At 43.7% G+C, this 27050-nt stretch overlaps 1 protein-coding gene and 1 non-coding gene across 3 annotated transcripts in view; one reads left to right on the forward strand and one right to left on the reverse strand.

The window, feature by feature from the left end:
• The first annotated feature begins 11540 nt into the window (after positions 1 to 11540).
• Positions 11541 to 27050, forward strand: part of UBP1 (upstream binding protein 1) — a 64715-nt gene continuing 49205 nt past the window's right edge. For both annotated transcript variants that reach the window (XM_040246306.1, XM_040246307.1), the window contains exon 1: positions 11541 to 11899. In XM_040246306.1, coding sequence (XP_040102240.1) covers positions 11787 to 11899 — 113 coding nt within the window. In that variant the 5' untranslated portion in view covers positions 11541 to 11786. The remainder of the gene's footprint in view (positions 11900 to 27050) is intronic.
• LOC120868487 lies at positions 20179 to 20285 on the reverse strand. Its single transcript, XR_005722231.1, has one exon. It is a non-coding gene; the product is annotated as a U6 spliceosomal RNA (small nuclear RNA).

A 27050-nucleotide genomic window follows, 5' to 3' on the forward strand; every position in this document is an offset into this window, starting at 1 on the left:
CATTTTGCATGATTTTAATGCATATAAGTTAAATAAGCAAGATGACAATATACAACCTTGATGTACTCCTTTCCCAATTTTGAACTAGTCCGTTGTTCCATGTGTGGTTCTAACTGTTGCTTCTTGACCTGCATCCAGGTTTCTCAGGAGGCAGGTAAGGTGATCTGGTATTCCCATCTCCAAGAATTTTCCACAATTTGTCATGATCCATACAGTCAAAGGCTTTGGCATAGTCAATAAAGCAGAAGTAGATGTTTTTCTGAAATTCTGTTGCTTTTTCTATGATCCAACAGATGTTAGCAATTTGATCTTTGGTTCCTCTGCCTTTTCTAAATCGAGCTTGAACATTTGGAAATTCTCAGTTCACATACTATTGAAGCCTCACTTGGAGAATTTTGAGCATTACTTTGCTAGCATTTGAGATGAATGCAATTGTGAAATAGTTTGAGCATTCTTTGGCATTACCTTTCTTTGGGATTGAAATGAAAACTGACCTTTTCCAGTCCTGTGGCCTCTGCTGAGTTTTCCAATTTGCTGACATATTGAGTGTAGCACTTTCACAGCATCATCTTTTAGGATTTGAAATAGCTCAGCTGGAATTCCATCACCTACACTATCTTTGTTCGAAGTGATTCTTCCTAAGGCCCACCTGACTTCAGACTCCAGGATGTCTGGCTCTAGGTGAGTGATCACACCATCATGGTTATCTTGGTCATGAAGATCTTTTTTGTATAGTTTTTCTCTGTATTCTTGCCACCTCTTCTTAATATCTTCTGCTTCTTTTTGGTCCATACCATTTATGTCCTTTATTGTGCTCAGCAAAACGTTCCCTTGGTATCTCTTAATGATTTTTACAAAAATGGCCACAGTTTTCCAATCCCTCCCCTATTAACAGAATCTGAAAAAAAAAAAGTGCATTTTATTATGTTGAAGCATTTTAAGAACCAGCTAGTAAAAATCATCTTTGCTTCTTGTCAGCGTTTATATCCACATAATTGTGATTTTGCATCGCCTCCTGCTAAGAGATTGAGTCTGTTTCCCCATCTCTTGGACGAGGGCTGGTCTTATGACTTGCTTTGGCCAAGAGATTTCAGCAGACGTGATGGTGCTCAAGTTCTGGGCTGATCAAGTCCTTATACTATCTCTTGGAACCCATTCAACCGCCACGGGCATAAAGCAGGGCTAGTCTGCAGGAGAGTGGGAAGCCATACATTGAAACTCAAGTCAGCCCAGTTGTCCTGGCCAAACCCCAGGTGTAGGAGAGACCCTGCCAAGATCAGCAAAGCCATCCCACGGTTTACTGCAGTGCCATGAGGAAGACTGGCTGAGCTCACAATAGTTGCCCAACTGAGCCCGGCTGGTTGACCCACAGAAGCATGAGCCAAGTAAATGCTGGTTGTTTATGCCAGTAAATTCTGAAATGGCCGGTTGTACAGCAAAACCTGACACTGTAGCTCAGTAACTTTTCCAAAACCTCAGTATGTCCCAAAGGGACACCTAGCACTGTCTTAATCTCTCCAGGCCACTATGACGAAATACCACAGACTGGGTGGCTTATAAACACCAGGATTTATTTCTCACAGTTCTGGAGGCTGGAAGTCTGAGAACAGTGGTCTAGCATAGACAGGAGAGGGCTGTCTTATGGGTTGCAGACTTCTCATTGTGTCCTCACAGGGCAGAAGGGGCTAGGGAGCTCTGTGGGACCTTATGAGCTCATCACCTCCCAAAGGCCCTACCTTCTAATACTATCACTTGCAATTTTGAGGGGACACAAGCATTCACTCACTAGCCCCCATGAACCGCTTAACAGAGTCTGAAAGCATGCATATTTTGAAATGGTTAAGCGTAAGCCCAAAACCCATCACACAGAAGCATTTCAAAATCATGCTAACGTGAGCATTTGAAAATCATGCTATCTATCATTCATTTTTCTCAAGTAAAAATTAATTGCTGTGCAGAATTCCAAACAGGTAGCACTTTTTAATCCAGCACTCAAATGTGAACATTTCTTAAAGATCTGATTTTCTATATCAGAAGCTTGTCCTTCCTGTTTACCAGCTGTCATCCTGGCCATTAGCTGCCACTAAGTTCTGATTGGATGAAGGCTGTCTAAGAGCAGTTGTTCTGCAGCTGATCCCCAGGGTCCCATCTAATTGAGAGAAAATGATAGGTATGGGATCACTGACTATGGCTATAGCAGTCCTTTCTATTGAAAGCTGTATCAGCTTCTGCCTTTTTACAAGAACAAAGTTTTCTTCAGATGTGGCTAATCTTCACCATTACTGGCAACATAAAATTCTAGTGGTGAGGTTTTAGGTTGTCCTGTGGGAAGTAGCTCTTCAATTTCATTGCTCTTCTCAATGAAAGTTTCTGTTTGGGTATATCCTAAAGACTTACTCCCAATTTGTGTATTCTTTGGAATTGTAGTGTATAAAGGCCATTTTCACAGTATTTTGTTTAATCTATTTATAGGAACTTTAGGTATTAGGGAAATAAAACTTTTTATCCGTGATAAGTCCTAAATAGTATTTTCCTATTCTTTGAATTTGCTTATGGCAATGGTTGTTAGGAAGAAAAGTATAATTTTGGGGTTATCAAATATTATCCACCTCTTAAAATTTCTAGATTTTGAGTCATAATTAAAAAAGCCTTTTCCTCTCTGAATAACTAAAATTTTTATGTTCTCATATTTACTTCTAGTGTTTTATGATTTTGCTTTCCATCCTTTCCAATCTTTTTGGAAAAAAACAAAATGAAGCCACTTATAATTTATTCTGGTATGTTTTTCAGATGGTTAACTTGATTCCCATATCATTTACTGAATGTTCCATTTTCTTCCACTATTTGAGATGCCAGTTTTTATTACACAGTAAGTTTCCATATGCATATTGATCTGTTTCTAGATTTTTCATTCTCTTCTCTTATCTATCCATTCACCAATGCACACTCTTAAATATTTAGGTGTATAAATATTTTCATTTGACTTTTTCAAATTTGGGGGGCTATTTTTGCTTATTTATTTTCCCATATTAATCTTAGAATCAGCTTGTCCAGTTAAATATTTGTTACTATTTTTATTGAAATATTAAGTTTACTGTCAGCTTATGGAGAACTACCATTATAATACTGAATGTAGTATTTTTAGATTCCCAGGTGCCTTAGTGGTAAAGTGCAAATGTAGGAGACGCAGGTTCAATCCCCGGGTCCAAAAGATCCTCTGGAGGAGAGCATGGCAACACACTCCAGTATTCTTGTTGGGAAAATCCCATGGACAGAGGAGCCTAGTGGGCCACAATCCATGGGGTCGCAGAGTCGGCCACTGCTGAGTGACCGGACACACTGCTGAGTGTTTTCAATTTTCAGGGTACATTTGTGTTTATGAGAATTAAAAATCTTTGCTTACATGTTTCTTTATATTTTATAAGTTAGTTCCTAGATGCCACCGTGTTATTCAGTTTTTACTGTCTTCCCATGACATTTTCAGATATATGAGCAGACAGTCTATAAACAGTGATAATTTTAACCTCCTTCTTTCCATTTTTATACGTTGAATTTCTGATCTAATTCTTCTATTTTAGTGCCTTCAAAAACCTAATAAGTGATAATGATGAATGTGGCTCTTCTGGTTAAAAATACATCTACCAACTTTTTGACATTTGTCCCTTCAAAAGATGGTTTTGTCTCTTTCTCCTTGAAAGCCCTAGTCCGCTTTCTCCTCCGCGAGAGCCCTGGACCCTCTCCTCCTTGAGGGCCTCGGACTCCTTATCAATCTGTCTAGGAATTAGCTCTCTCAGGAGCTGCCAGCGCCATGTTTTGAGGACATTCAAGCAGCAGAGGAGTCTGCTGCCACCCTCTTTGTTTAACCTATACACTGAGAACATCCTAAGAAATGCTGGGCTGGATGAGTTACAAGCTGGAATCAAGATAAGCAGGAGAAACATCAGCAACCTCAGATATGTGATGATACCACTCTTAATGGTAGAAAGCAAAGAGGAACTAAAGAGCCTCTTCTTGATGAGGGTGAAGGAGGAGAGTGAAAGAGCCGGCTTAAGACTAAATATTAAAAAAACGAAGATCTTAGCATCCAGCCCCATTACTTCATGGCAAATAGAAGGGGAAAAGATGGAAGTAATGACAGATTTCCTCTTCTTGGGCTCCAAAATCACTGTGGATGGTGACTGCAGCCATGAAATCAGAAGACGATTGCTTCTTGGCAGGAAGGTGATGACAAACCTAGACAGTGTACTGAAAAGTAGAGAGATTACTCTTTCAACAAAAGTCTGTATAGTCAAGGCTATGGTCTTCCCAGGAGTCACATATGTTTGTGAGAGCTGGACCGTAAAAGAAGCAGACGCCAAAGAATTAATGTCTGTGAACTGTGGTGCTGGAAAAGACTCCTGAAAGTCCCTTAGACAGCAAGGAGATCAAAGCGGTCAATCTTAAGGGAGCTCAACCCTGAATATTCACTGATGCTGAATACTGACTGATGCTGAAGCCTAAGCTCCAGTATTTTGGTCATCTGATGTGAACAGACAACTCACTGGAAAAGTCCCTGATGCTGGGAAAGATGGAGAGCAGAAGAAGAAGGCATCAGAGGATGAGATGGCTGGATGGCATCACCAATCCATTGAACGTGAACTTGGGCAAACTCCAGAAGTTGGTGAAGGGCAGGGAGGCCTGGTGTGCTGCAGTCCATGAGGTCGCAAAGTCACTACTGGGTGACTGAACAACAACAAGCAGCCCTGTGGTCCCAAACGTTGAGTCACTGAGGTTTCTGGCCAACAGTCATGCAAGTGAGCGTGGAAGTGGATCCTCTTGCCTGGTTAAGCCTTCACAACTGCAGCCTGAGCTAATGTCATGACTGTGACTTTATAAGAAACTGAACCAGAACAATACAATTAAGCTGCATCTCCCCCCACAATGTGTTGGTGCAGTTTTTGCTTATTGGAGTAGGTTATCAATTGATTCAAAAGACCTACAAAGTTTACAAATGAATTACATCAGCTTAGATTGGAAGGGACAGGGACAGTACAATATGAAAAGAGGTCTTCAGACCTCTGCACAACTATGGACAGGAAGCAGCTGAGAAAGCGATTTAGCTGTAAACATGGGCTACTTTTTATGGAACTGGAAGGATAACTCAGAAGGTGCAGCCAAGAGGCCAATGGATGGAGAAAAGAGCCACTGAGTATTCCCAGGAAGTTGGCAGAGTCTTAATCAAGGAACCGATAGTATTTACCCAGTTAGATTTCAGACTTTTTATGGACTAGTAACTACTGTGTGCCTTTTATTGCTGTCCTTTTAGAAGGGAAATGCCTATAGAGGCAGAGTCTCCTGTGCATCTCTCATCATTGCTCACTACGGATGTGGTAGTGATTGGTGCAGATCCGCTGTCTTTTTAATTCACAGAACTTCACATGGAGAGGAACCACTTGAATTACACCCAAGAAACTACATCCAAGAGCCTCATCTGCTCCAGGACCTCACAAGATTTTGGAACTTGATGCTGTAATGGAATGAGAACTTTACATGGGCCTGGGGAGAAGATGAGTGTATGCTGCATGTGGAAAGAATGCAAAAAATTTGTGGCCAGAGGGTGATTCTGGAAGTTTTAAGACATGATCCTCAAATGATTTAACTCTCCACCCATCAATCTGATCATGTGGCTGCTTGACTGATAGAATCAGTTCAGTTCAGTCGCTCAGTCATGTCCGACTCTTCGCGACTCCGTGAATCGCAGCACGCCAGGCCTCCCTGTCCATCACCAACTCCCGGAGTTCACTCAGACTTGTGTCTATCGAGTTGGTGATGCCATCCAACCATCTCATCCTCGGTCGTCCCCTTCTCCTCTTGCCCCCAATCCCTCCCAGCATCAGACTCTTTTCCAATGAGTCAGCTCTTCACATGAGATGGCCAAAGTACTGGAGTTTCAGCTTTAGCATCATTCCTTCCAAAGAAATCCCAGGGCTGATCTCCTTCAGAATGGACTGGTTGGATCTCCTTGCAGTCCAAGGGACTCTCAAGAGTCTTTCTCCAACACCACAGCTCAAAAGCATCAATTCTTCGGCACTCAGCTTTCTTCACAGTCCAACTCTCACATCTGTACATGACCACTGGAAAAACCATAGCCTTGACTAGACTGGACCTTAGTCGGCAAAGTAATGTCTCTGCTTTTGAATATGCTATTTAGGTTGGTCATAACTGTTCTTCCAAGGAGTAAGTGTCTTTTAATTTCATGGCTGCAATCACCATCTACAGTGATTTTGGAGCCCCCAAAAATAAAGTCTGACACTGTTTCCACTGTTTCCCCATCTATTTGCCATGAAGTGATGGGACTGGGTGCCATGATCTTCGTTTTCTGAATGTTGAGCTTTAAGCCAACTTTTTCACTCTCCTCTTTCACTTTCATCAAGAGGCTTTTTAGTTTCTCTTCACTTTCTGCAATAACGGTGGTGTCATTTGCATATCTGAGGTTATTGATATTTTTCCCAGCAGTCTTGATTCCAGCTTGTGTTTCTTCCAGTCCAGCGTTTCTCATGATGTACTCTGCATAGAAGTTAAATAAGCAGTGTGTCAATATACAGCCTTGATGTACTCCTTTTCCCATTTGGAACCAGTCTTTTGTTCCATGTCCAGTTCTAACTGTTGCTTCCTGACCTGCATATAGGTTTCTCAAGAGGCAGGTCAGGTGGCCTGGTATTCCCATCTCTTTCAGAATTTTCCACAGTTTATTGGGATCCACACAGTCAAAGGTTTTGGCATAGTCAATAAAGCAGAAATAGATGTTTTTCTGGAACTCTCTTGCTTTTTCCATGATCCAGCGGATGTTGGCAATTTGATTTCTGGTTCCTCTGCCTTTTCTAAAACCAGCTTGAACATCAGGAAGTTCACGGTTCACATATTGCTGAAGCCTGGCTTGGAGAATTTTGAGCATTACTTTACTAGAATGCGAGATGAGTGCAGTTATGCGGTAGCTTGAGCATTCTTTGGCATTGCCTTTCTTTGGTATTGGAATGAAAACTGACCTTTTCCAGTCCTGTGGCCACTGCTGAGTTTTCCAAAATTTGCTGGCATATTGAGTGCAGCACTTTCACAGATCATCTTTCAGGATTTGAAACAACTCCACTGGAATTCCATCATCTCCACTAGCTTTGTTCGTAGTGATGCTTTCTAAGGCCCACTTGACTTCACATTCCAGGATGTCTGGCTCTAGATGAGTGATCACACCATCGTGATTATCTGGGTCGTGAAGATCTTTTTTGTACAGTTCTTCTGTGTATTCTTGCCACCTCTTCTTAGTATCTTCTGCTTCTGTTAGGTCCATACCATTTCTGTCCTTTATCGAGCCCATCTTTGCATGAACTGTTCCCTTGGTATCTTTGATTTTCTTCAGGAGATCTCTAGTTTTTCCTGTTCTGTTCTTTTCCTCTATTTCTTTGCATTGATCGCTGATGAAGGCTTTCTTATCTCTTCCTGCTTTTCCTTGGAACTCTGCATTCAGATGCTTATATCTTTCCTTTTCTCCTTTGCTTTTCGCCTCTCTTCTTTTCACAGCTATTTGTAAGGCCTCCCCAGACAGCCATTTTGCCTTTTTTTTTTTTTTTTTTTTTGCATTTCTTTTCCATGGGGATGGTCTTGATCCCTGTTTCCTGTACAGTGTCACAAACCTCATTCCATAGTTCATCAGGCACTCTTATCTATCAGATCTAGGCCCTTAAATCTAATTCTCACTTCCACTGTATAATCATAAAGGATTTGATTTAGGTCATACTTGAATGGTCTAGCAGTTTTCCCTACTTTCTTCAATTTGAGTCTGAATTTGGTAATAAGGAATTCATGATCTGAGCCACAGTCAGCTCCTGGTCTTGTTTTTGTTGACTGTATAGACCTTCTCCATCTTTGGCTGCAAAGAATATAATCAATCTGATGTCGGTGTTGACCATCTGGTGATGTCCATGTGTAGAGTCTTCTCATGTGTTGTTGGAAGAGGGTGTTTGCTATGACCAGTACATTTTCTTGGCAAAACTCTATTAGTCTTTGCCCTGCTTCGTTCCGCATTCCAAGGCCAAATTTGCCTGTTACTCCAGGTGTTTTTTGACTTCCTACTTTTTCATTCCAGTCCCCTATAATGAAAAGGACATCTTTTTTGGGTGTTAGTTCTAAAAGGTCTTGTAGGTCTTCATAGAACCATTCAATTTCGGCTTCTTCAGCGTTACTGGTTGGGGCATAGACTTGGATAACTGTGATATTGAATGGTTTGCCTTGGAGATGAACAGAGATCATTCTGTTGTTTTTGAGATTGCATCCAAGTACTGCATTTTGGACTCTTTTGTTGACCATGATGGCTACTCCATTTCTTCTGAGGGATTCCTGCCCACAGTAGTAGATATAATGGTCATCTGAGTTAAATTCACCCATTCCAGTCCATTTTAGTTCGCTGATTCCTAGAATGTCGACGTTCACTCTTGCCATCTCTTGTTTGACCACTTCCAATTTGCCTTGATTCTGACAGAATGTGGTCCACTGGATGAGGGAATGGCAGACCACTTCAGTATTCTTGCCTTGAGAACCCCATGAACAGTATGAAAAGACAAAATGATAGGATACTGAAAGAGGAACTCCCCAGGTCAGTACGTGCCCAATATGCTACTGGAGATCAGTGGAGAAATAACTCCAGAACGAAAGAAGGGATGAAGCCAAAGCAAAAACAATACCCAGCTGTGGATGTGACTGGTGATAGAAGCAAGGTCTGATGCTGTAAAGAGCAATGACTGATAGAATACAACGCAGAATAAAGACTCTGTATCAGTTTCTGGCCCCAGGCCTTAAGTGTTAAGGAAAAAAAAAATCAACGATAATTGTTAAAGATGGATGGACCATGATTATAGGTAGAGGGACCACTGCAATGGAATTTTGCAGTTGGGGAGACGGGGCTCAACAAGACTGAAGTCAAAGTGTTAGTCACTCAGTCGTGTCCAACTCTTTGCAACCCCGTGGACTGTAGCCCACCAGGCTCCTCTGTCCATGGAATTCTCCAGGCAAGAATAGTAGAGTGGGTAGCCTTTCCTTTCTCCAAGGGATCATCCCAACCCAGGGATTGAACTTGGGTCTCCTAAATTACAGGAAGAGTCTTTACCCTCTGAGTCACCTCAGTTCAGTTCAGTTCATTCAGTTCAGTCGCTCAGTCATGTCCGACTCTTTGCAACCCCATGAATCGCAGCACGCCAGGCCTCCCTGTCCATCACCAACTCCCATCCAGCCATCTCATCCTTTGTCGTCCCTTTCTCCTCCTGCCCCCAATCTTTCCCAGCATCAGGGTCTTTCCCAATGAGTCAACTCTTCGCATCAGGTGGCCAAAGTATTGGAGTTTCAGCATTAGCATCAGTCCTTCCAATGAACACCCAGGACTAGTCTCCTTTAGGATGGACTGGTTGGACCTCCTTGCAGTCCAAGGGACTCTCAAGAGTCTTCTCCAACACCACAGTTCAAAAGCATCAATTCTTTGGTGCCTCAGCCTTCTTCACAGTCCAACTCTCACATCCATACATGACTACTGGAAAAACCATAGCCTTGACTAGACAGACCTTTGTTGGCAAAGTAATGTCTCTGCTTTTTAATATGCTATCTAGGTTGGTCATAACTTTCCTTCCAAGGAGTAAGCGTCTTTTAATTTCATGGTTGCAATCGCCATCTGCAGTGATTTTGAAGCCCCCAAATAGATGTAATATCTAGAGCTGTGACAGCCATCTTGGGACATGTGTGCTCAGTCATGTCTGACTCTTTTCAGTGCAAGGAGCATCCCACCAGGCTCCTCTGCCCATGGAATTTCCCAGGCAGTGGAGTGCCATATCCTATTCCAGGGGATCTTCCCAACTCAAGGATTGAACCTGCATCTCTTGCTGCTCCTGCATTGGCAGATGGAATCTTTACCACTAGCGCCACCTGGAAAGCCAAGGAGACTGGGCTCCACCCAAATACAGCATGGCAAGTGGGAATTTAGAGCCAAGGAGGAGGGCAGAGGTCAGCGGATGGAAAATTACTAAGAGGAAACATAAAGGGTAAGGGGGTTTCTGGTTGAACCCACCTAATAGGTTTCTTGTTGAAGGCAGGCGAGAGTGATCAGATATTACCTAGGTGATGGTGGAGACTTAGGAATCTGATCAGATACAGAAATAAAGTGTTCCTAAAATGACTCCTTCCTGCTAGACCTGAATTTTACTGATAGGACAGGAGAAGATAGGGAGCCTGACTAAAGTTCGCTCAAGCAAAGAATCTTTGACCTAAAACACCAGTAACTTCTCCAACTTGTCTTTTGGAACTTGCTTTTGGATTCCAGCTGAAGAGGTGTATGGATGTCAAGACCACACGGAAAGTCCACGTGTAGGTATTTCAGCAGCCCAACTGAGGTCCGGGTCCACAGCATCAGCAATAGACATGAATATGGGTATCCTTGACTCGACAGGAAAGACCCTGGATGGGAATACCCCTATGTCCAGTGAACTCCAGAATCATGAACAATAACAATAGCATAACAGCCTGACAACGAACCCCTCTACCTCAAGCTCGCCAAACTGCTCAAGGTAGTTAGTAGTCTAGGTAACTTTCCGGAGCCCTTTCTCGGGAGCATCGATTGGCTTACACTCACGTCAATCAAGACTTTCGGCCTAACCGGTCGTTCAGCCCCCAGACGGGGCTGAACAGCCAATAGCCCCCTACTGGCTAAGACGCATAACCACTCGCCATCTATAGAGTGGGCAAAATCCAGAAACTACCCACAAAGACCACACGAGATCAAAGAACCTCTAGAAATAGGGTTTAGGGCGGCTTCCTCCAGTACGGCCCAATGAATTCTCTCTTTTGGCAGCAAATTCAGTCATAGAACCCTCCCAAGAGGAAAAAGATTTTGATTGGTGGTTTAGTGTAGAGGCACGGAGACTCACGGGAGCCTCGATCAGGCGCTTGCCATTATTGTTCAGGTGGCCTGTCAATCAGCCCGCCTTTCTGGATGTGCGGAAACGGGCGGCCCTGTGGCTCCGCCTCTTCCCGGGCTGGCGTGCGGGGAGGCCGCCAGGCCGCGGAGCCTGGGAACCTGCCGTGTGGGCGGGGCCGTACCACACTGCCCCACGGTTCCTTCACAGCTAAGTGTCGGGAGTGCCGCGAAACCCCGGGCGGTGCGGGCCGGGCCGGGCCCGGGGCGAGCGCGGGGGCGGGGCCGCGGTCGGGGCGGGGCCGCGGGAGGCGGAAGCGGCGAGCGAGCTCGAGCCGGAGCCTTGTAGAAACCAGCCTTCGGGCCGGTGGTGCGGCGTCGGCGGGGTGGGCCGGGGCGGCGGGGCGCTCCAGCCGGGGCGGGCGGGCCGAGGGCCGGGGGTCGAGGCCGGTGCTAGGGTGACGGGCGGGCTGCGCTCCCGCTCCCGCGCGTTCCCGGGGAGGATGCGACCGGGGGCCTCGGGGCGGGGCGGGCGGCGGCAGCGGCGGCGCTAGCGCTCGCGGCGCAGGGGGTGGGCGGCGGCGGCGGCATGAGGCGCGGGGCCGGCGCCCGCGGGAGGGAGGCGCTGCCGGCGGCCCGGCCGCTCCCGCTGCAGCTGCTCGCCGGGCTGGCCGTGCCCTGCCCGCGCGGCCCCGGCTGTTCTCATCCCGGCCGCCGCCCGGGCCGCCGCTGGTGACCATTCGCCGCTCCCCCGGAGGCTTCACCCGCGCCCTTCCTCAGGACGCGCCCGCGGAGCTCCGGCCCCTGTGCCCCGCTCGCGGAGACCGCGCCGCGCGCCGGGCGGCGGCGAGGCCGGAAGATGGCCTGGGTGCTCAAGATGGACGAGGTGATAGAGTCCGGGCTGGTGCACGACTTCGACGCCAGCCTCTCGGGCATCGGGCAGGAGCTGGGCGCCGGCGCCTACAGCATGAGGTACCAGTGCCCGGGGGCGGGCGGGCGGAAGCCTCCGTCTCCTTGGGAGAGGCCTGCACGACCCTGGGCCTCTGCCCGCGCCATGGAGCCCCGCGGGCCTCTGCCCACCGCGGTGGCGGGCAACGGAGGGCGGCCCCGCAGGCTTCGGCCCCGCGGGCCGCTCCTGCGGGCTACAGTTTTGCTGTAAAATACGCCCCGCTGTTAGGATGACTGGAGTTGGGGGAAGGGGCTACTTCGCCTTGCAAATGATTTACAAGCCACTTAGAGCTGGAATAAGGTGTGCGAAATGGTAGGGCTTGTGTTGGGAAACACTCTCCAAGGTTTTGGTATCAGTTCCTACTCTGTTCTACATTGTAGTCTTTCCTGGTTACAAATTTTAATCTCTTGTTATTTCAGTAGTAAGTATATCATAATTGGAAGTATCCGCATGGAAGAAACAGCACATTAACTTAGGGTTTTTTTAATTGTCTCAAGGTGAGGTTTTTTTCATTGGGGGGTAATACCCTCCGAGGCTGTTTCCTTTTGAACAAGGCTTTAGGATGCACTGATTGCACCACAAAAACAAAAGTTTGTTTAGTCTCTGCTCTCTGTACAAGCAGACATTCATTTTGTTTAATTTTGAGAGGTTGAAACACATCTGAGCTTAGTCTCTTGCCTTGATCCTAAAGAAAATTCGCTTGTTTTTTCCTACCAGTTTGGTAGCTCTGTATTTTTATTTTTTAGCACTTTTTATGGAAAAACAGTTTGCATACTATACGTTCATCCGATTGAAGTGTAAACTTCAGTGGTTAGGCAGCTTTTCCTTAGTGCGAATTATGTGCGATTTTCCATAGATGGTCTTTAACACCTGGTGTCTTGAAAGTGCTGTCCAATTTCTCACTGCAGCTCTAGGGAAAGGACAGGGAGAATGAAAAGGCAAGAAGAAAGACTTCTGGGTCAGAGCAGGCCTCGCATGGTAGGGAGGCTTTTCAATCTTCAAGGGAAACTCTGAGCTAAAAGGTGGAGATGGTTTGTAGGGTGTGGAAGCGCCTGGAGGAAAGCCTTAGGTCACCAGTCTGTGACCCTGACCTGATCTGTGCAGGTCTTCCTGAACTTGGCACTTCCTCTCTCTGCAGCTGTGCAGCCTGAGGGCTCTGGATGAGGTGGCTTGTTTTCTAGAACAACTGTCTTAGGTGTTGAAGAAATTGAGCTGCTGAAAGTCATAGGGTCGCTCCTGTCGGCAGTACTAGAGGCACTGATTCCCTAGTGGGAACACAAGCCATGCTGCTCCTGGAGACCCTGGACTTGTAGTCAAGGCAGAAGAGAGCAGGTGAGGCAAATTCAGTGTTTATTCTCAATTATGGTTAATGAAGGTCTGCTGCTGAGAGCTTTGCTTATTGAGGGCTATTGTGAGCTGTTATTGAGAGACTTCTTTATATTTCTAGAGTTCTGTTTGTTTCAGAGCTAGGTTCATTAGTTGGCCCTTTGTTTCAGCCGACTAATGAACATTTTGTTTGTGGCCTAGAAAGAGAGTTTTGATATTAAACCTTTTTACTACCTTGTTCTTAATGTCTGACATCTTTGTAATTTTGTGTATTTCAACACTTTCCACCGGGAAACTTTTTTCCAGTGATTGTCTTCAGTTAGTGGTTCCATGGTGTATGTCTTTTACTCTGAATTTTCAAGTATCTTTGAAGTCAAATACCACTTTTAAGGAACCTGTTCATTTTTTTGGATTTAATTGGGTCCTCAAAATCTGAGAAGAGCCAGGAGACTACTTGCCTCTTACAAATTCAAGGCCCTTCATTTGAATCACAAACTTTGGCAGATTCCAAGATTGCCGTGATCTAGAGAAGGTCTGAAGAAAACTTGGGGCTGTTGCAGACCTCCTTTGATGGTCCTTGTGCTTCCCATGCCCGGCCCGGGAGCTGGGAGTGCCCAAGCCTCTCTGCTCTGCAGGGCAGTGGCCTCCTTAGGCATCAGGGAAGTGGGACATGCCCGAGTTCTAGGGAAGTAAGGCTTGTGATTTTTGTCTATTTCATTTCTTCTCTCAAGTTCAAGAAGTAAACTTGAGGTGCTCAACTTGAAATTACTGGAAAAGCGACTTCTTGATACAAATTTGCTCTGGAGGCAACTTTCCATTTTTCTTTCAGAGGGAAGTCTGCTTACTGCCTGTGCTTTTTAAATGTTTAAATCAAGAGGTAGTTGTAAATACTTCTTTTAGGAAATGATTGCTTTAGCTTTGGGGGGAGATAGCATGAAGGAAACCTGTGGTTTCTCTCAATAGTCTGACAGTTTTGAAATGTATGTTTGCATTAAAGAGTGTAGGCTGATAGTATTGGATTATGATGAGGCTAATTTCTGGTAAAATCGTTGCTTCTTCCCTTTTGTTTTCTACACTCCAGTCTTCACTGTGTGTTTTTCACCTGTGTGTACCCAGTACCTCATTTGTATATAAGGGATAGGCTGCTGCAGATTCTGTTTGAAATGAGGCAGGTCATAAATATTTTTTAAAATCTAAGTTATAGTATCAGGCTTCTAGAGATGGTTAGAGACCTTAGAAGGCTAATAGGCCAGTCCTGTTCTTCCAAGTGAGTAAACCTAAGCTGGTAGAAGTTAAAGTGATTGTTAGTAAAGTGATTGTCAGTGGCACTACCGTTTCAAGAGAGGACTGAGTTTCCCCTCACTGAATGAAGGCTGAAACCCATTGTAACTTGAAATCTGGGTCATACATGTTCTGTGAAGTAAGGAGCAGATAACCAAAGGACTCAAAAAAGTAAAACTCAATAAAACTCTTCTAGGAAGTTCTTTTGGGCCACCTGGTACTTTTCATTCCATCGTAAGGGTTCACAAAAAATATACAATTTATAGTAAGTTAGTTTTCAAGATTTAAGGAGTAATCTGAAAAAAATTTTTTTAATGTGACTTCATGTATAAAAATATTTTTGATACTAAATAATTCCCTTCCCAAAGGGCATTGGCCTGAGCTCTGTAAAACTTCACTATGGTTTAAATCTGTTTTGAAACAAAAGGTGTATTTTACATATAGTCTCCATTGGGAGGTACATTTGTAGTTTATAAATAATTTGCTAAATCAAAACTGGTTTGAGATGAAGACAGATTTTCTATACTGATTAAAATGTTAAAAGGTCAGTTTATAGACCCTTAGAGGAAATGGGAAAATTTCAACTTTGTGATCAGTGTTAATAAAAGACTACTGAGGATATATTTTATTATGTAACTATTAATAGCTGATGGTTTTCTATGGGTCTCATGCTAAAGCAGAATGTTCTTGAGTGGATGACATTTCTTGGAAGTATAGGAAATTTTCAGAATCAGTGAAATTTGAAAATTTTATTATGGTGGTACCTGACACTACTTCCAGAATTGGGAATAATTTCTATAAAATTCCTCATTTCAAATTTCAAAAACTTTCTGGGTTTAATATTAAAAGAATTCAGTAAATTGTTGGTTAAAAAAAAAGATACTTCAGAGTATAGTGTCCACATTGGACTTTATAATTAATAATTAAATTATAATCAAATTCACTTAATCAAATAAAATTTATTACTTTAAAGCAGGGATTGGCAAAGCTTTTCTATAAAAGGCCAGAGAGCAAATATTTAAGGCTTTGTAGGCCAGAGGATCTCTGTCACTCTATTTTGTTTGTTTACAACCTTTTAAAAAATATAAAAGCCATTCTTAGGTCATGGTTGTACAAAAACAGGCCAGCTGGGTTTGGCCTTTGGGCTGTAGCTAGTTGACCCCGGCTCTAAAGGATAGATTCTAATAATATACTTTGATTGCCTTGGAGAAACATCTGCTGAGTATTGAAACCTTATATTCAAAAAGTAATATTTATGTAGACTAACCATTCACTCAACTAATTTATACATATCCTATTGTTTGTCCATAGATTTCACTGTGTTCAATTTTTAAAATCAGGGTGGTCCCCCTCACTCTCCTAAGAGTAAGTCCAGCACAGTTTGTGTCCTTCGAAACTTGGTAGTTTATTGATATGGTCTCATAATTTGATGTGTTTCATCACAGTAACACTTGCCAGTTTGCCAGGACAACTTAAATGTTTACTTTTGGTGGAAAGGAAAAAAAGGATGCTTCATCCTTTTTTTTTGCTGTAGGTTCTGTCACTGAATTTAGAAGTTGTATCATTTTTGTTTTGCTTGCTTTGAAAATGGTTCTGTGCTGAATCTTGGTAGTAGAGTCTTCCTGTTTTAAACTTTGTGAGTTTATGATTAGGATTTACAAGTTTAAAAGATAGTATAGCGAGCTGACATCTACCCTTTACCCAGCATCTCCTACTTCCATAATCAGAGTACAGTTTTCAAAACTGCCTTGGTACAGAACTGTTAACTGAAGAACAAAATTTTATTTGGATTTCAGTGTTTTTTTTTTCTGTATTGCCTTTTTTCTAAGCCATGTTCTGTCTAGGATCCCATATTGCATTTATTTTTTATCTCCTTCAATGACAATCCCTCAGTCTTTCCTTCTCTTTTATGACTCTGATATTTATGATATGTAGTAACTAGAAATGTTACGTTTTTAAACATGTGACAGTTTTTTGAAGGCAAACATAGACTATACCTATGAATACTATTTGGCTTTCCAAGGCTCTTTGTCATTTCAGCAGAATGATTTTGAGGCGAGTAGAGCCTTGTTGGTGTCATTTTATTATGGATTACTTTGTTTCAGTCTGTCTGAGTAGAATAGCATACTGTATGTTTTGTAGTCCATTCATAATCAGAAACTTTTACATTTTACTAATTTATTTGAGAAAACAATTACAAACCATTATACATTATCACAAATAGATTTTATGTGAAAACTTTTTCAAAATCAAACGTGAAGAATAGCATTCTCTTATACTTGCAAGTTTATTTAATGTCTGGCATAGTAAAGCAGATGGATTCTCTTACCTGCTATTAGAGTATACTATTTTGGTTGACATAAGTGAAGAAAGTTCAGCCTCACATAGATATGTGGTTGGAAAAGGAGAGATTCTTTTAATAGCCGTTTCAGATCATTCTGGATATTCTTCTTTGACAGTATACCAGCATACCAGCATTTGAAAAGAGGCAGTTTCTTAAAGTTGCAATGTGCAATCTGAAACTGTGTCAGTGTACTTTTTATATTGTTACATATAGTGGGTCTGTTTTGAACTTTGACTGGGTCTCTGAACCTGTATACTTTTAAATGTGCAAGTATTGGTCATTTGGAAAATAATGATTTCTTGAGTTTTGCAAACCTTCTCAATGTTCTCATTTTTCACTATGCAATACCAAAAAATCACATTCCTTAGTATCACCACCATCTCATCAGAGAAAGCGCGGAAGGAGGGTGCAGATTTTGTCATTGGTAACAAATGCTGTCATAGTTTTTTCCTTGAAATGAAGGGCTCACTTTATTTTTGAGGAAATTTCTGTCAAATACTCAGAAATGAATAATCATAGTTTGTCAGTTTTTAAGTAAAAATGATATTCTGTAGGAGAAGCTGCTTAATCCGTTCACAGATCAGTTTCATAAAAACCTTTTCTTTAGAAAACCATTGCACTTAGGTGTGCAACAGAAATACATTATACCTACCCAAGGACCAGTATTTAATAAAGTTAATGTTTTTATACAATGACTGCTTATGCAGCTTGGTGCTACCGCGTTGATGCCAAGGCACCTGCAGTTTCAACCACCATTGGTTTTGTGCAAATGTCAAGAGTGAAAAAGGCAAATAATGGTTTAGTATTACTCTGAGCATAGGTTTGACCTCCTGAACCACTGAAAAAGTCAGGTTCTCCAGGATTCCACAACCATGCTTTGAGAACCTCTCATCTAACATGTGCCTAGAGTGTGGATATTTAAAGTATTTTCTACTAAATTAAAAACAAACCCATTCTTAGAGTTCAGAGAGCCCCACAAAGGGAAGAAATAGGATTTGAAGTTGGGGGGTCTGACCTCCACTTCTTTCCACTGCACCTGTTGGCTGCTCACCAGCGAATAACTACAAAGTCTTCTCAAGGTGGAAGGTGATCTTTCTGGATAGAAGGAAAGTCGCATGGGAATGCTGTAGTGTTTTTTTCTTATTTTATCTTTTTTTTTTTTTTTTCCTCTCTCTCTCTCTCTCTCCCCCCTCCTTTGCAGGACCTTGCCAAACTTATGGCTTAGTTATCCTAGTTGATATCTTTAAATAGTGATGGGTTTCTTTCTTTCTGTGTAATCTTTGCATTTCATTTTCTTGCCTTAGTGTGGGGTAAGCCTTAGCATTCACTGCAGTGTTGTTTAGAAACACCGAGAACTTGAGTCTTTAGTCTACTTACTGATTAGAGAGAATGCTTCCAAAGTTTCATAAGTAGGTTGTCTCTGTTCCTAGCTGAGATTGAGCCTCCATTTTCTTTCTTCTTCTTTTTTTTTTTGTTTGCCTGTCCTTTTAAAAATTAAGGCTGTATCAGCTTCCTGTGAGCTGGGTAACTTTCTTTTTATGGGTTAAATATTTTTGTGTGCTGTGCTGTGCTGTGCTTACTCAGTCGTGTCTGGCTCTTTGTGACCGCATGGACCAGGGCCCGCCAGGCTCCTGGGTCCATGGGATTCTCCAGGCAAGATTACTGGAGTGGGTTGCCATGTCTTCCAGGGGATCTTCCTGACCCAGGGATCGAACCCAGATCTCCTGCATTGCAGGCGGATTCTTTACCATCCAAGCATGGGACTTAATTTTTTCTTCAAGGTTTTATAAAGCTTTTTATAAAGACAATCTGGATTAGATGATTTTATTTTATTTTTTGCCTACGTAGGTGTTTGCCTGTTTAAATTTACTTAATGGACATAGGAAATTCACAATTTATCTTAGTTGTGGGAATTTTTTTCCAGAATTTTTTTTTTAACTGATCTCTCCAATATCTGTGATTACACCATCTCTTTCACTCCATGTGCTTCTTGTGTGTCTTCCTTCTTCCATGACCTATTTCAGAAGTTCGTCTCTATCTAGTCTTTTGTAAGAAATCAGATTTTGGCTTTGTGTTTCTTGATTGTGTTTTCTGTTTCACCTTTGTGGTTCTTTCCTGTTGTTTTGATTACTCTGATGATTTTCTTTCTGTCTTTAGTTAGGTGCTTTCTCCTTTGCTTTTGGTGTGCTTCTAGTCCATTCGTAGCTATATATTTATCTGTAAGTTTCTCCCCCAGGTTTTGGAGGCAGCACCTTTGTTTCCATTTAGTTCCCCTCCCCCCCTTTTGGAGAGGTATTTACGTTCTTCTTTCTGTTTATTTCTGACTGCTGTGTGTGGGCCTTTCTCTGGTTGCCGCAAGGGGGCCTATTGTCTAGCTGCAGTGTGCAGGCTGCTCCTGTCGTGTAGCAGGGGCTCTAGGGTGCTCGGGCCTCGTTGGGTTCAGCTGCTCTGCGGCATGCAGGATCTTCCAGACCAGGGATTGAACCTGTGTCCCCTGCACTGGCAGGCAGGATTCTTAACCGCTGGATCACCAGGGAAGCCTGTGTTTATTTTCTTGTTGTAGTCTTTTATATATCTGGATACTAGCCTTGATTACACATATATGTCACAGACAACTCTCTTCTACTCCATGACACCTTCCCATTCTCTTTATGGTGGTTTTTAAACAGAAGGTCTTGATTGGGATATGGTCAGATTGACCAGCCTTTTTATTTATAGTCTTCCCCTGCTCTGAGGTGATAACAGTACTCTTACAGTCTTTTCTGAAGGTTCATGACTTTATGTATTACATCTAAGTTGACAATCTCTCTAGAGTTGTGTTTTTTTCCCCTTCTGTTTTTGGTATTGTATGAGAGGAGGCCAGTTAGTTGCAATTGTATGAGTCTGCAGTTTACCTAATATCTTTGAAAAGACTGTTTATTTCTCACCTTTTTTTTTTTCCATTTGAGAACTTTTATTTATTTTTTAAAAATTTATTTATTTTAATTGGAGGCTAATTACTTTACAATATTGTAGTGCTTTTTTGCCATACATTGACATGAATCAGCCATGGGTGTACATGTGTTCCCCATCCTGAACCCCCCTCCCACGTCCCTCCCCATCCCATCCCTCAGGGTCATCCCAGTGCACCAGCCCTGAGCACCCTGTCTCATGCATCGAACACATTTCAACACTACCCTCTCAAATCATCCCTCCTTCACCTTCTCCTCCAGAGTCCAAAAGACTGTTCTTTAAATCTGTGTCTCTTGCTGTCTCACATGTAGGGTCATTGTTAACCATCTTTCTAAATTCCATATATATGCGTTAGTATACGATACTGGTGTTTTTCTTTCTGACTTACTTCACTCTATAAAAAGTATGGAATGCTTCCTGAATTTGCGTGTCATCCTTGCACAGGGGCCATGCTAATCTTCTCTGTATCGTTCCAATTTTAGTATATGTGCTGCCCAAATGAGCACTGTTTCTCACCTCTTTATACTGCCATTCTGTTATAAATCCAGTGCCCGTCAGTGTTCTAAAGCTGTAGTCCTGTTTGCAGATTCTGGATTCTGTCCTTGTGTTCTTGGGAAATACCCAGCTAGATGATGGTTTGTCATTACACTCTTCAATTTGATTTGTTAATACTCAGTTTAGGCTTTTTGCATCTATACTTATGGCTGACTTGAGCTTTTCACTTCCTTTTCTAGTTTTGTTTGTACCTAGTTTTGATGTCACAATTGCATACGTCTTCATAAGGAATAAGGTTAATTCCTCGTTTTTTGTCCTGTTGAATAGTTTGTATAGGAGCTGCCCCTGAAAGTCCGGTAGAACTCCTCTGTGAAAGTTTTCTCTGGGGGAAAATTTTTAACCACAGTATCAGTCTCTGTAGCATTACTTTTCTTTTTTTTAAGGCCTTTATGTCTTTATGATTTTATTTGCTTTGCCTGTGCTGGCTGTTCGGAGAAGGCAATGGCACCCCACTCCAGTACTCTTGCCTGGAAAATCCCATGGATGGAAGAGCCTGGTAGGCTGCAGTCCACGGGGTCACTAAGAGTCGGACATGACTGAGCGACTTCACTTTTACTTTTCACTTTCATGCATTGGAGAAGGAAATGGCAACCCACTCCAGTGTTCTTGCCTGGAGAATCCCAGGGACGGGGGAGCCTGGTGGGCTGCCGTCTGTGGGGCCGCACAGAGTCGGACACGACTGAAGCGACTGAGCAGCAGTGCTGGCTGTTAATGGCTTTGCGTGGTCTTTCCCCTGCTGTGGCCAGCAGGGCTGCCCCTCTCCGTGGTGCCCGGGCTTCCCCCTGCGGTGGCACCTCTTGCTGAGGAGCACAGGCTCTGGGCACTGTGGCTCAGTAGCTGTGGCCAGCAGGAACTCAGTTGCTCTGCAGCTCGTGGGCTCTTCCTGGACCAGAGATGGAGCCCGTGTCCCCTGCATTGACAGATTCTTATCCACTGTGCCACCAGGGAAGTCCCGTAAAGTTTTTTATGTCTTAAAGTTTGGGTGTTAACTTTTCTAGAAAATTGTTCATCTTATCCGTATTTTCAAATACGTTGCTATAGTTGTTAGTGATATGCTCATCTTACTGGTTTTTATATCATTAGTTACATCTTTTTTACTCATCTATATTAGTGCCTTCTGTTTTTGATCCGTCTCTCCTAGACGTGTGTCTCACTTTTTAGGGCACACTGACCAGTCCTTTTGTGCGCTTGACTCTTATTCTTTAATTTTTGGCAGTGCTGCGTCTTTGTTGCTGTGAGGGCCTTTCTCAGGCTGCGGCGAGTAGGGGCTGCTCTCCAGCTGCAGTGGTGCGGGCCCCTCACGGCGGCTTCTTTTGCAGAGCGTGGACTCCAGGGCGCGCAGGCTTCGGCAGTTTCGGCGTTTCTGCTCAGTAGTTGGCGGCATACAGGCTGAGTTGCTCCCCAGTATGTGGGATCTTCCCGGACCAGGAACCAGGACCTGGACTTTCTGCACTGGCAGTTGGGTTCTTTGAGCCAGGGAAGCCCGCTGCACTTGGCTCTTGTTTGTCGGGACTAGGGGAAGGTCCAGATCTCCAGGACACTCCTTGCCCTGTGTTCAGCGTGCTCTGCATTTGCTCGTTTCTGTAGCCAGCTCCCCATTCTGACCAGTTCCTAAAATTCTCCCACTTTACTCTCCGGAATTCTCAGTCTATCAGAAAAATCTCCCAAGCGGTCAGTGTTACAGATTGAATTGTGTGTCCCCCAAAAAGATATGTTGAAGTCCCAGGCACCGCTCCCCACCCCCCCACCACACACACACACAGTGCCTCAGAATGTGACCTTATTTGGAAATAAGGACTTCACAAAGGTAAATCCAGTTAAAATGAGCTCATCAGGGTGGGCACTAGTTGAAGAGAACTGGTGTCCTTATAGAAAGGGGAAATCTGGACCCACACAGACACACAACACACACACACACACACACACACACACACACAGAGGGGATACAGAAGACACACAGGAAGAAGCTGGCCGTGGGCCTGGAGTGCTGCACCTACGCGTGAGGAGCTCCCAGCATCCGCCGCCAGACCCCAGAAGCTGCGAGAGAAGCCTTCCTTCCCAGTGCTCAGCCAGCACCTGGGTCCAGACTTCCGGCCCCTGAGCAGTGAGACAGGAAGCTGCTGCTGTTTTAAGCCTCTAGTTTCTGGTTCTTTGTGATGACAACCCTAGGAAACTAGTATAGCCAGCTTTGTCTCTTAATGCTGTCTTCCCCTACCCTGCTCTTTTGGAAACCTGCTATCTGAGGACCCTTCTCCCCTAAGACCCTCTCAACTGCTGGGGGCTTATTTTCACAACCCTGCTCTTGCACTCTTGCCTGGAAAATCCCACAGATGGAGGAGCCTGGTGGGCTGCAGTCCATGGGGTCGCTAAGAGTCGGACACGACTGAACAACTTCACTTTCACTTTTCACTTTCGTGCATTGGAGAAGGAAATGGCAACCCGCTCCAGTGTTCTTGCCTGGAGAATCCCAGGGACGGGGGAGCCTGATGGGCTGCCGTCTATGAGGTCGCGCAGAGTTGGACACGACTGAAGCGATGCAGCAGCAGCAGCAGCTCTTGCCCCAGGAGCCTGGGGAGGGACCCTTCCGGCTTCTCACAGCTGCCTCCGGACTGTTTCTGCAAGACCCCCAGCTTTGAATTTCACGCCACTGATTGTCACCAGGTCCTCAGTGATTGCAGTCATCTGGTTTGGGGGTCATTCCTTATTTTAAAAATTCAAGATCCTGGCTCACTGTCACAGTAAACACAACTAGTCTGTTCATTCATGGTGATTTCAGAAGATATTCAAATAGGCCTACCAGCAGCCTGACACTTCTGTTCCTTGAGTATCTTTCTTACAGTGACATTATCTCAGCTACTGAATCCTGTGGTCATACATTAGACCTGGATTTACCCATCATGCGACCCACCTGCAATCTCAGATTCAGAGTTCACCTGCTGCCCCCTGTCCTTCACTCTCTCCCTCATTACCCTCCTTCTGCCATCATTGGACCCATTAAAATTTATTAATACAACCACTGCTCTCAGATCACAATTTCTCACCCTCTTGAAGAGGCTTCCCCAGTAGCTCAGTGGTAAAGAATCCATCCGCCTGCCAGTGCAGGAAACTTGGGTTTGATCCCTGGGTCAGGAAGATCCCCTGGAGTAGGAAATCGCAACCCACTCCAGTATTCTTGCCTGGGAAATCCCATGGACAGAGGAGCCTGGGACAGTCCATAGGGTCGCAAAAAGTCGGACATGACTGAGTGACTGAGCACGCACACACGTACCCTTTTGAGCTCCTGTTTTCTTCCCCAACCAGTTTAAATTTTCCTGGTCAATTGTTGTATTTACTTGCCCACATATACCCTTGTTCTCTAGCCCCCTTTTGCTTTATTCCCCTGTCCTCTTTTTTAACACGACCGGAACCCCGCTTAAATCCGATGCTTCCTTAGGTAACAGCAGGGGGCTCTAAGGAAGCGCACCACCTCCGCACTCAAGCGCATCCCTTTGCTGGTTGGTGGTCTCACCTCTGTGCCCTCGCCCAGTCCCTCTCCAGCTCTGCTTAAGGATGGGGTGGCCCCATCTCAGACCCACGACTCTTCCTGCCAGTGCCTACTTTAAGTGGAATTTCCATACTTGGTACTTTACTGGAAAAATTGGACTTTTGAAATATGAACACACATACTGGCTTACAAGTTTTTCTTGATGTGCTTTTGGGTGCTGGTTCGAAAACTGCTTATCTTACTTTGGTTATTTTGGGTTCTTTAATCAGCGATTTAGTGTTACTTCATTGGTCCGGACTTTACTGGGCCTTTATATCAGATCCTGCCTCTGCCTGTTCTTTCCTCTTCTGACACTTCAGTGTAAAATCTTCTCCCTTTCTCTCTTAACACCTCTTCAGCATTTTCTGTGCTGCCTTCTGGATAACTTTTTATGTTCCATTTTCCTTATATACTCTTCATTTCTGTGTAATCTTACTGTTAAATATTCATTCTTTATTTCTTTAAACAAAGTAAGCTTAATTTTATCATATAGGTTCAGTAATTCTGGCATCTTGAAGTCTTTGGTGGGTATTGGTCTGTGTCCAGTCAGGAAAATAGAACCCACAGAGCTGTTTCAGGCAGAGAAGGGTTTAGTGAAGTATTTGATTGTGAAAGTGCTAGAAGGCTTCAGGGAGAAGGGCTTGCTGTTGGAGGCATGGCTGCTGCTGCCTTGAACTTTCCTGCAGCTGTGGTTGCCTGCCTCTGCTCTTTCCCACTCCCTCTTTATCTCCCTTCAGAGCAACCTAACAAGATTCCAGCTGGCAAGATGTCTTATATGTGTAGTCTTCAGACCTCTAACCCTCTGCAGCGGAGTCAGGAAAGCACTGAATGCCAACAGACAGGATCTGGAACTGGGTATATGCCATCTGTTGTTTTTGCTGTTGGTTCTTGCGCCTAAAGTTGTGTTTGTCTTTGTGTGCTTGGATATTTTTGGATACTGGCATTTCAGGATTACTTGGAATAATTGGAATCCTTGTGTGTCTTTTCATTTGCTTGTCAGATCCCTGCCTGGAGACCTACCTGCCTGGAATATGAGGTTACAAAATCAACTGAATACCAGAACTTTTCTTACGGCTCATCCTGGTAGAAATTATGATCTCAAATTGTCTGGAGAGCTAGCTTTTCACTTCAGTAACGATTGAATATCAGTGCTGCAGTGCATTCATCAGTTTAGCAGATATTTGAGCTCCTTTGTGCTAGATGCTGGGTTTGAGTCTATGAAGAGAAACCAATTTGGGGGGTAGTTATACTTACGGGGGATACAAATGTAAGTCTGGTATAGTGTTGGAAAGTGAAATGCTTTGTGGAGAAATAGAGCAGGAAAGGAGCAGCTGCGAGTACCCATGGAGGATTACAGTTGTCATTGAAAAGGTGACATTTGAATGCAGTGAGCCAGGAGGACATCAGCAGAGTAGGGCCAGTGCAAAGGCCCCGGAAGAGTTGAGGAAGGAGGCTGGCGTGACTGAACCAGGTCCTTCCAGGGACCTTGGTTTCTAAAGTGAGGTGATTGAGAGAGTGCAAAGGAATGAAATGGTCCGACTTCTATTAGAAGAGACTCATTCTGGCTGCTGTGTTGGTTGGAATGCATTGTCTTTCTAATAAAGTAAAAAGTAAATTGGGATTGCATCAGCAGATGATCTCTACATGTTTATGTTTATTCAGGAGTTTTTAGCACCTACCAAAAGCATAGAAAGCTATGGAAATAAAAGTATTAGTCACTTAGTCGTGTTCGACTCTTTTCAACCCAATGGACTGTAGCCCTCCTGGCTCCTTTGTCCGTGGGGATTCTCCGGGCAAGAACACTGTAGTGGGTAGCCAGCCCCTTCTTCAGGGGATCTTCTCAACCCAGGGATTGATCCTGGGTCTCCTGCATTGTAGGCAGTTCTTTACTGTCTGAGCTACCATAACCAAGGGAATATAATGGTGGTGGCCTTCTAGGATCTGAAGCAAATATAATTTTATTTACGGTATGTAGCAGTTTATTCGGAGAAGGCGATGGCAACCCACTCCAGTACTCTTGCCTGGAAAATCCCGTGGACAGAGGAGCCTGGTAGACTGCAGTCCATGGGGTCGATAAGAGTTCGGCACTACTGAGCAACTTCACTTTCACTTTTCACTTTCATGCACTGGAGAAGGAAATGGCAACCCACTCCAGTATTCTTGCCTGGAGAATCCCAGGGATGGGGGAGCCTAGTGGGCTGCTGTCTCTGGGGTCGCAGAGTCGGACACGACTAAAGCGACCTAGCAGCAGCAGCAGTTTATTTATAAATAGCCAGTCGTCTGCAATCTGATGTCTTAAGTATGTAATGATCAACCAAGGCAGTTAGCATTAAGATCTTAAAATTATTCTCCATGACACTTTTTAGTATGGTTAACTAAAGCATCTGATTTATAGCTCTCGTCTCATTTTTTTCCTTTCTCACCAAGAGAACTTTTTTGTTGTTGTTTTGACCAAACTGCACGGCTTGTGGGATTTTAGTTACCTAACCAGGGATTGAACCCTGGTCCTCGGCGGTGAGAGCATGGAGTACTGCTAACCACTGGACCACCGGGAAATTCTCTCACCCAGAAAACTTTAAATAATTACATATATGTGAAATAGAATATATTTTTATTTTAATCTACTGTGGAGCTGTATATAGTTGACTGCTATAGTTTCATAAAGAGAGCTGCCCTGAGTCTTAAAGTACCATTTGTAAATTTCCTGAAAAGTTTTTATATCTCTGTTCTAGAAGAGGGCTGGAGACCATTGCTAACTATGCGTTCCTCAGTTATACTTTTGGCTTAGAAGTGTTTTGACATTTTCTAGGTATAAAATGGAGGAGAATTAGTGTGTAATTTAGTCCCTGAATAATCAGTCTGGTGCTTTAATAGAAACGTATGTGGGAAGAGGAAATACAGGGTTTCCCTTTCATTTCATTTATTTCCACATTTTTTTTAAAGTTGAATTTAATTAAAATGGGCCAGCCAGATATCTGTCAGTTAACAGCTCATGAGAACAAATAAGCAGTTCTTTGAGGTCCTTGTTATAGTAGTTATTCATTTGGATATTTTACTTCTTATTGAGAAATGGATGTAGAAAAGTCATCAAGATATAAATGTACAGCTCAGCAAATTATCTTAAAAAACAAAACAAAACAAAACCCTACCCTTCACATGTTAATGGTGGAAACATAAAATGGTACAGCCACTT

Source organism: Oryx dammah, unplaced genomic scaffold (assembly GCF_014754425.2).
Source record: "Oryx dammah isolate SB20612 unplaced genomic scaffold, SCBI_Odam_1.1 HiC_scaffold_9, whole genome shotgun sequence".
Lineage (NCBI taxonomy): Eukaryota > Metazoa > Chordata > Mammalia > Artiodactyla > Bovidae > Oryx > Oryx dammah.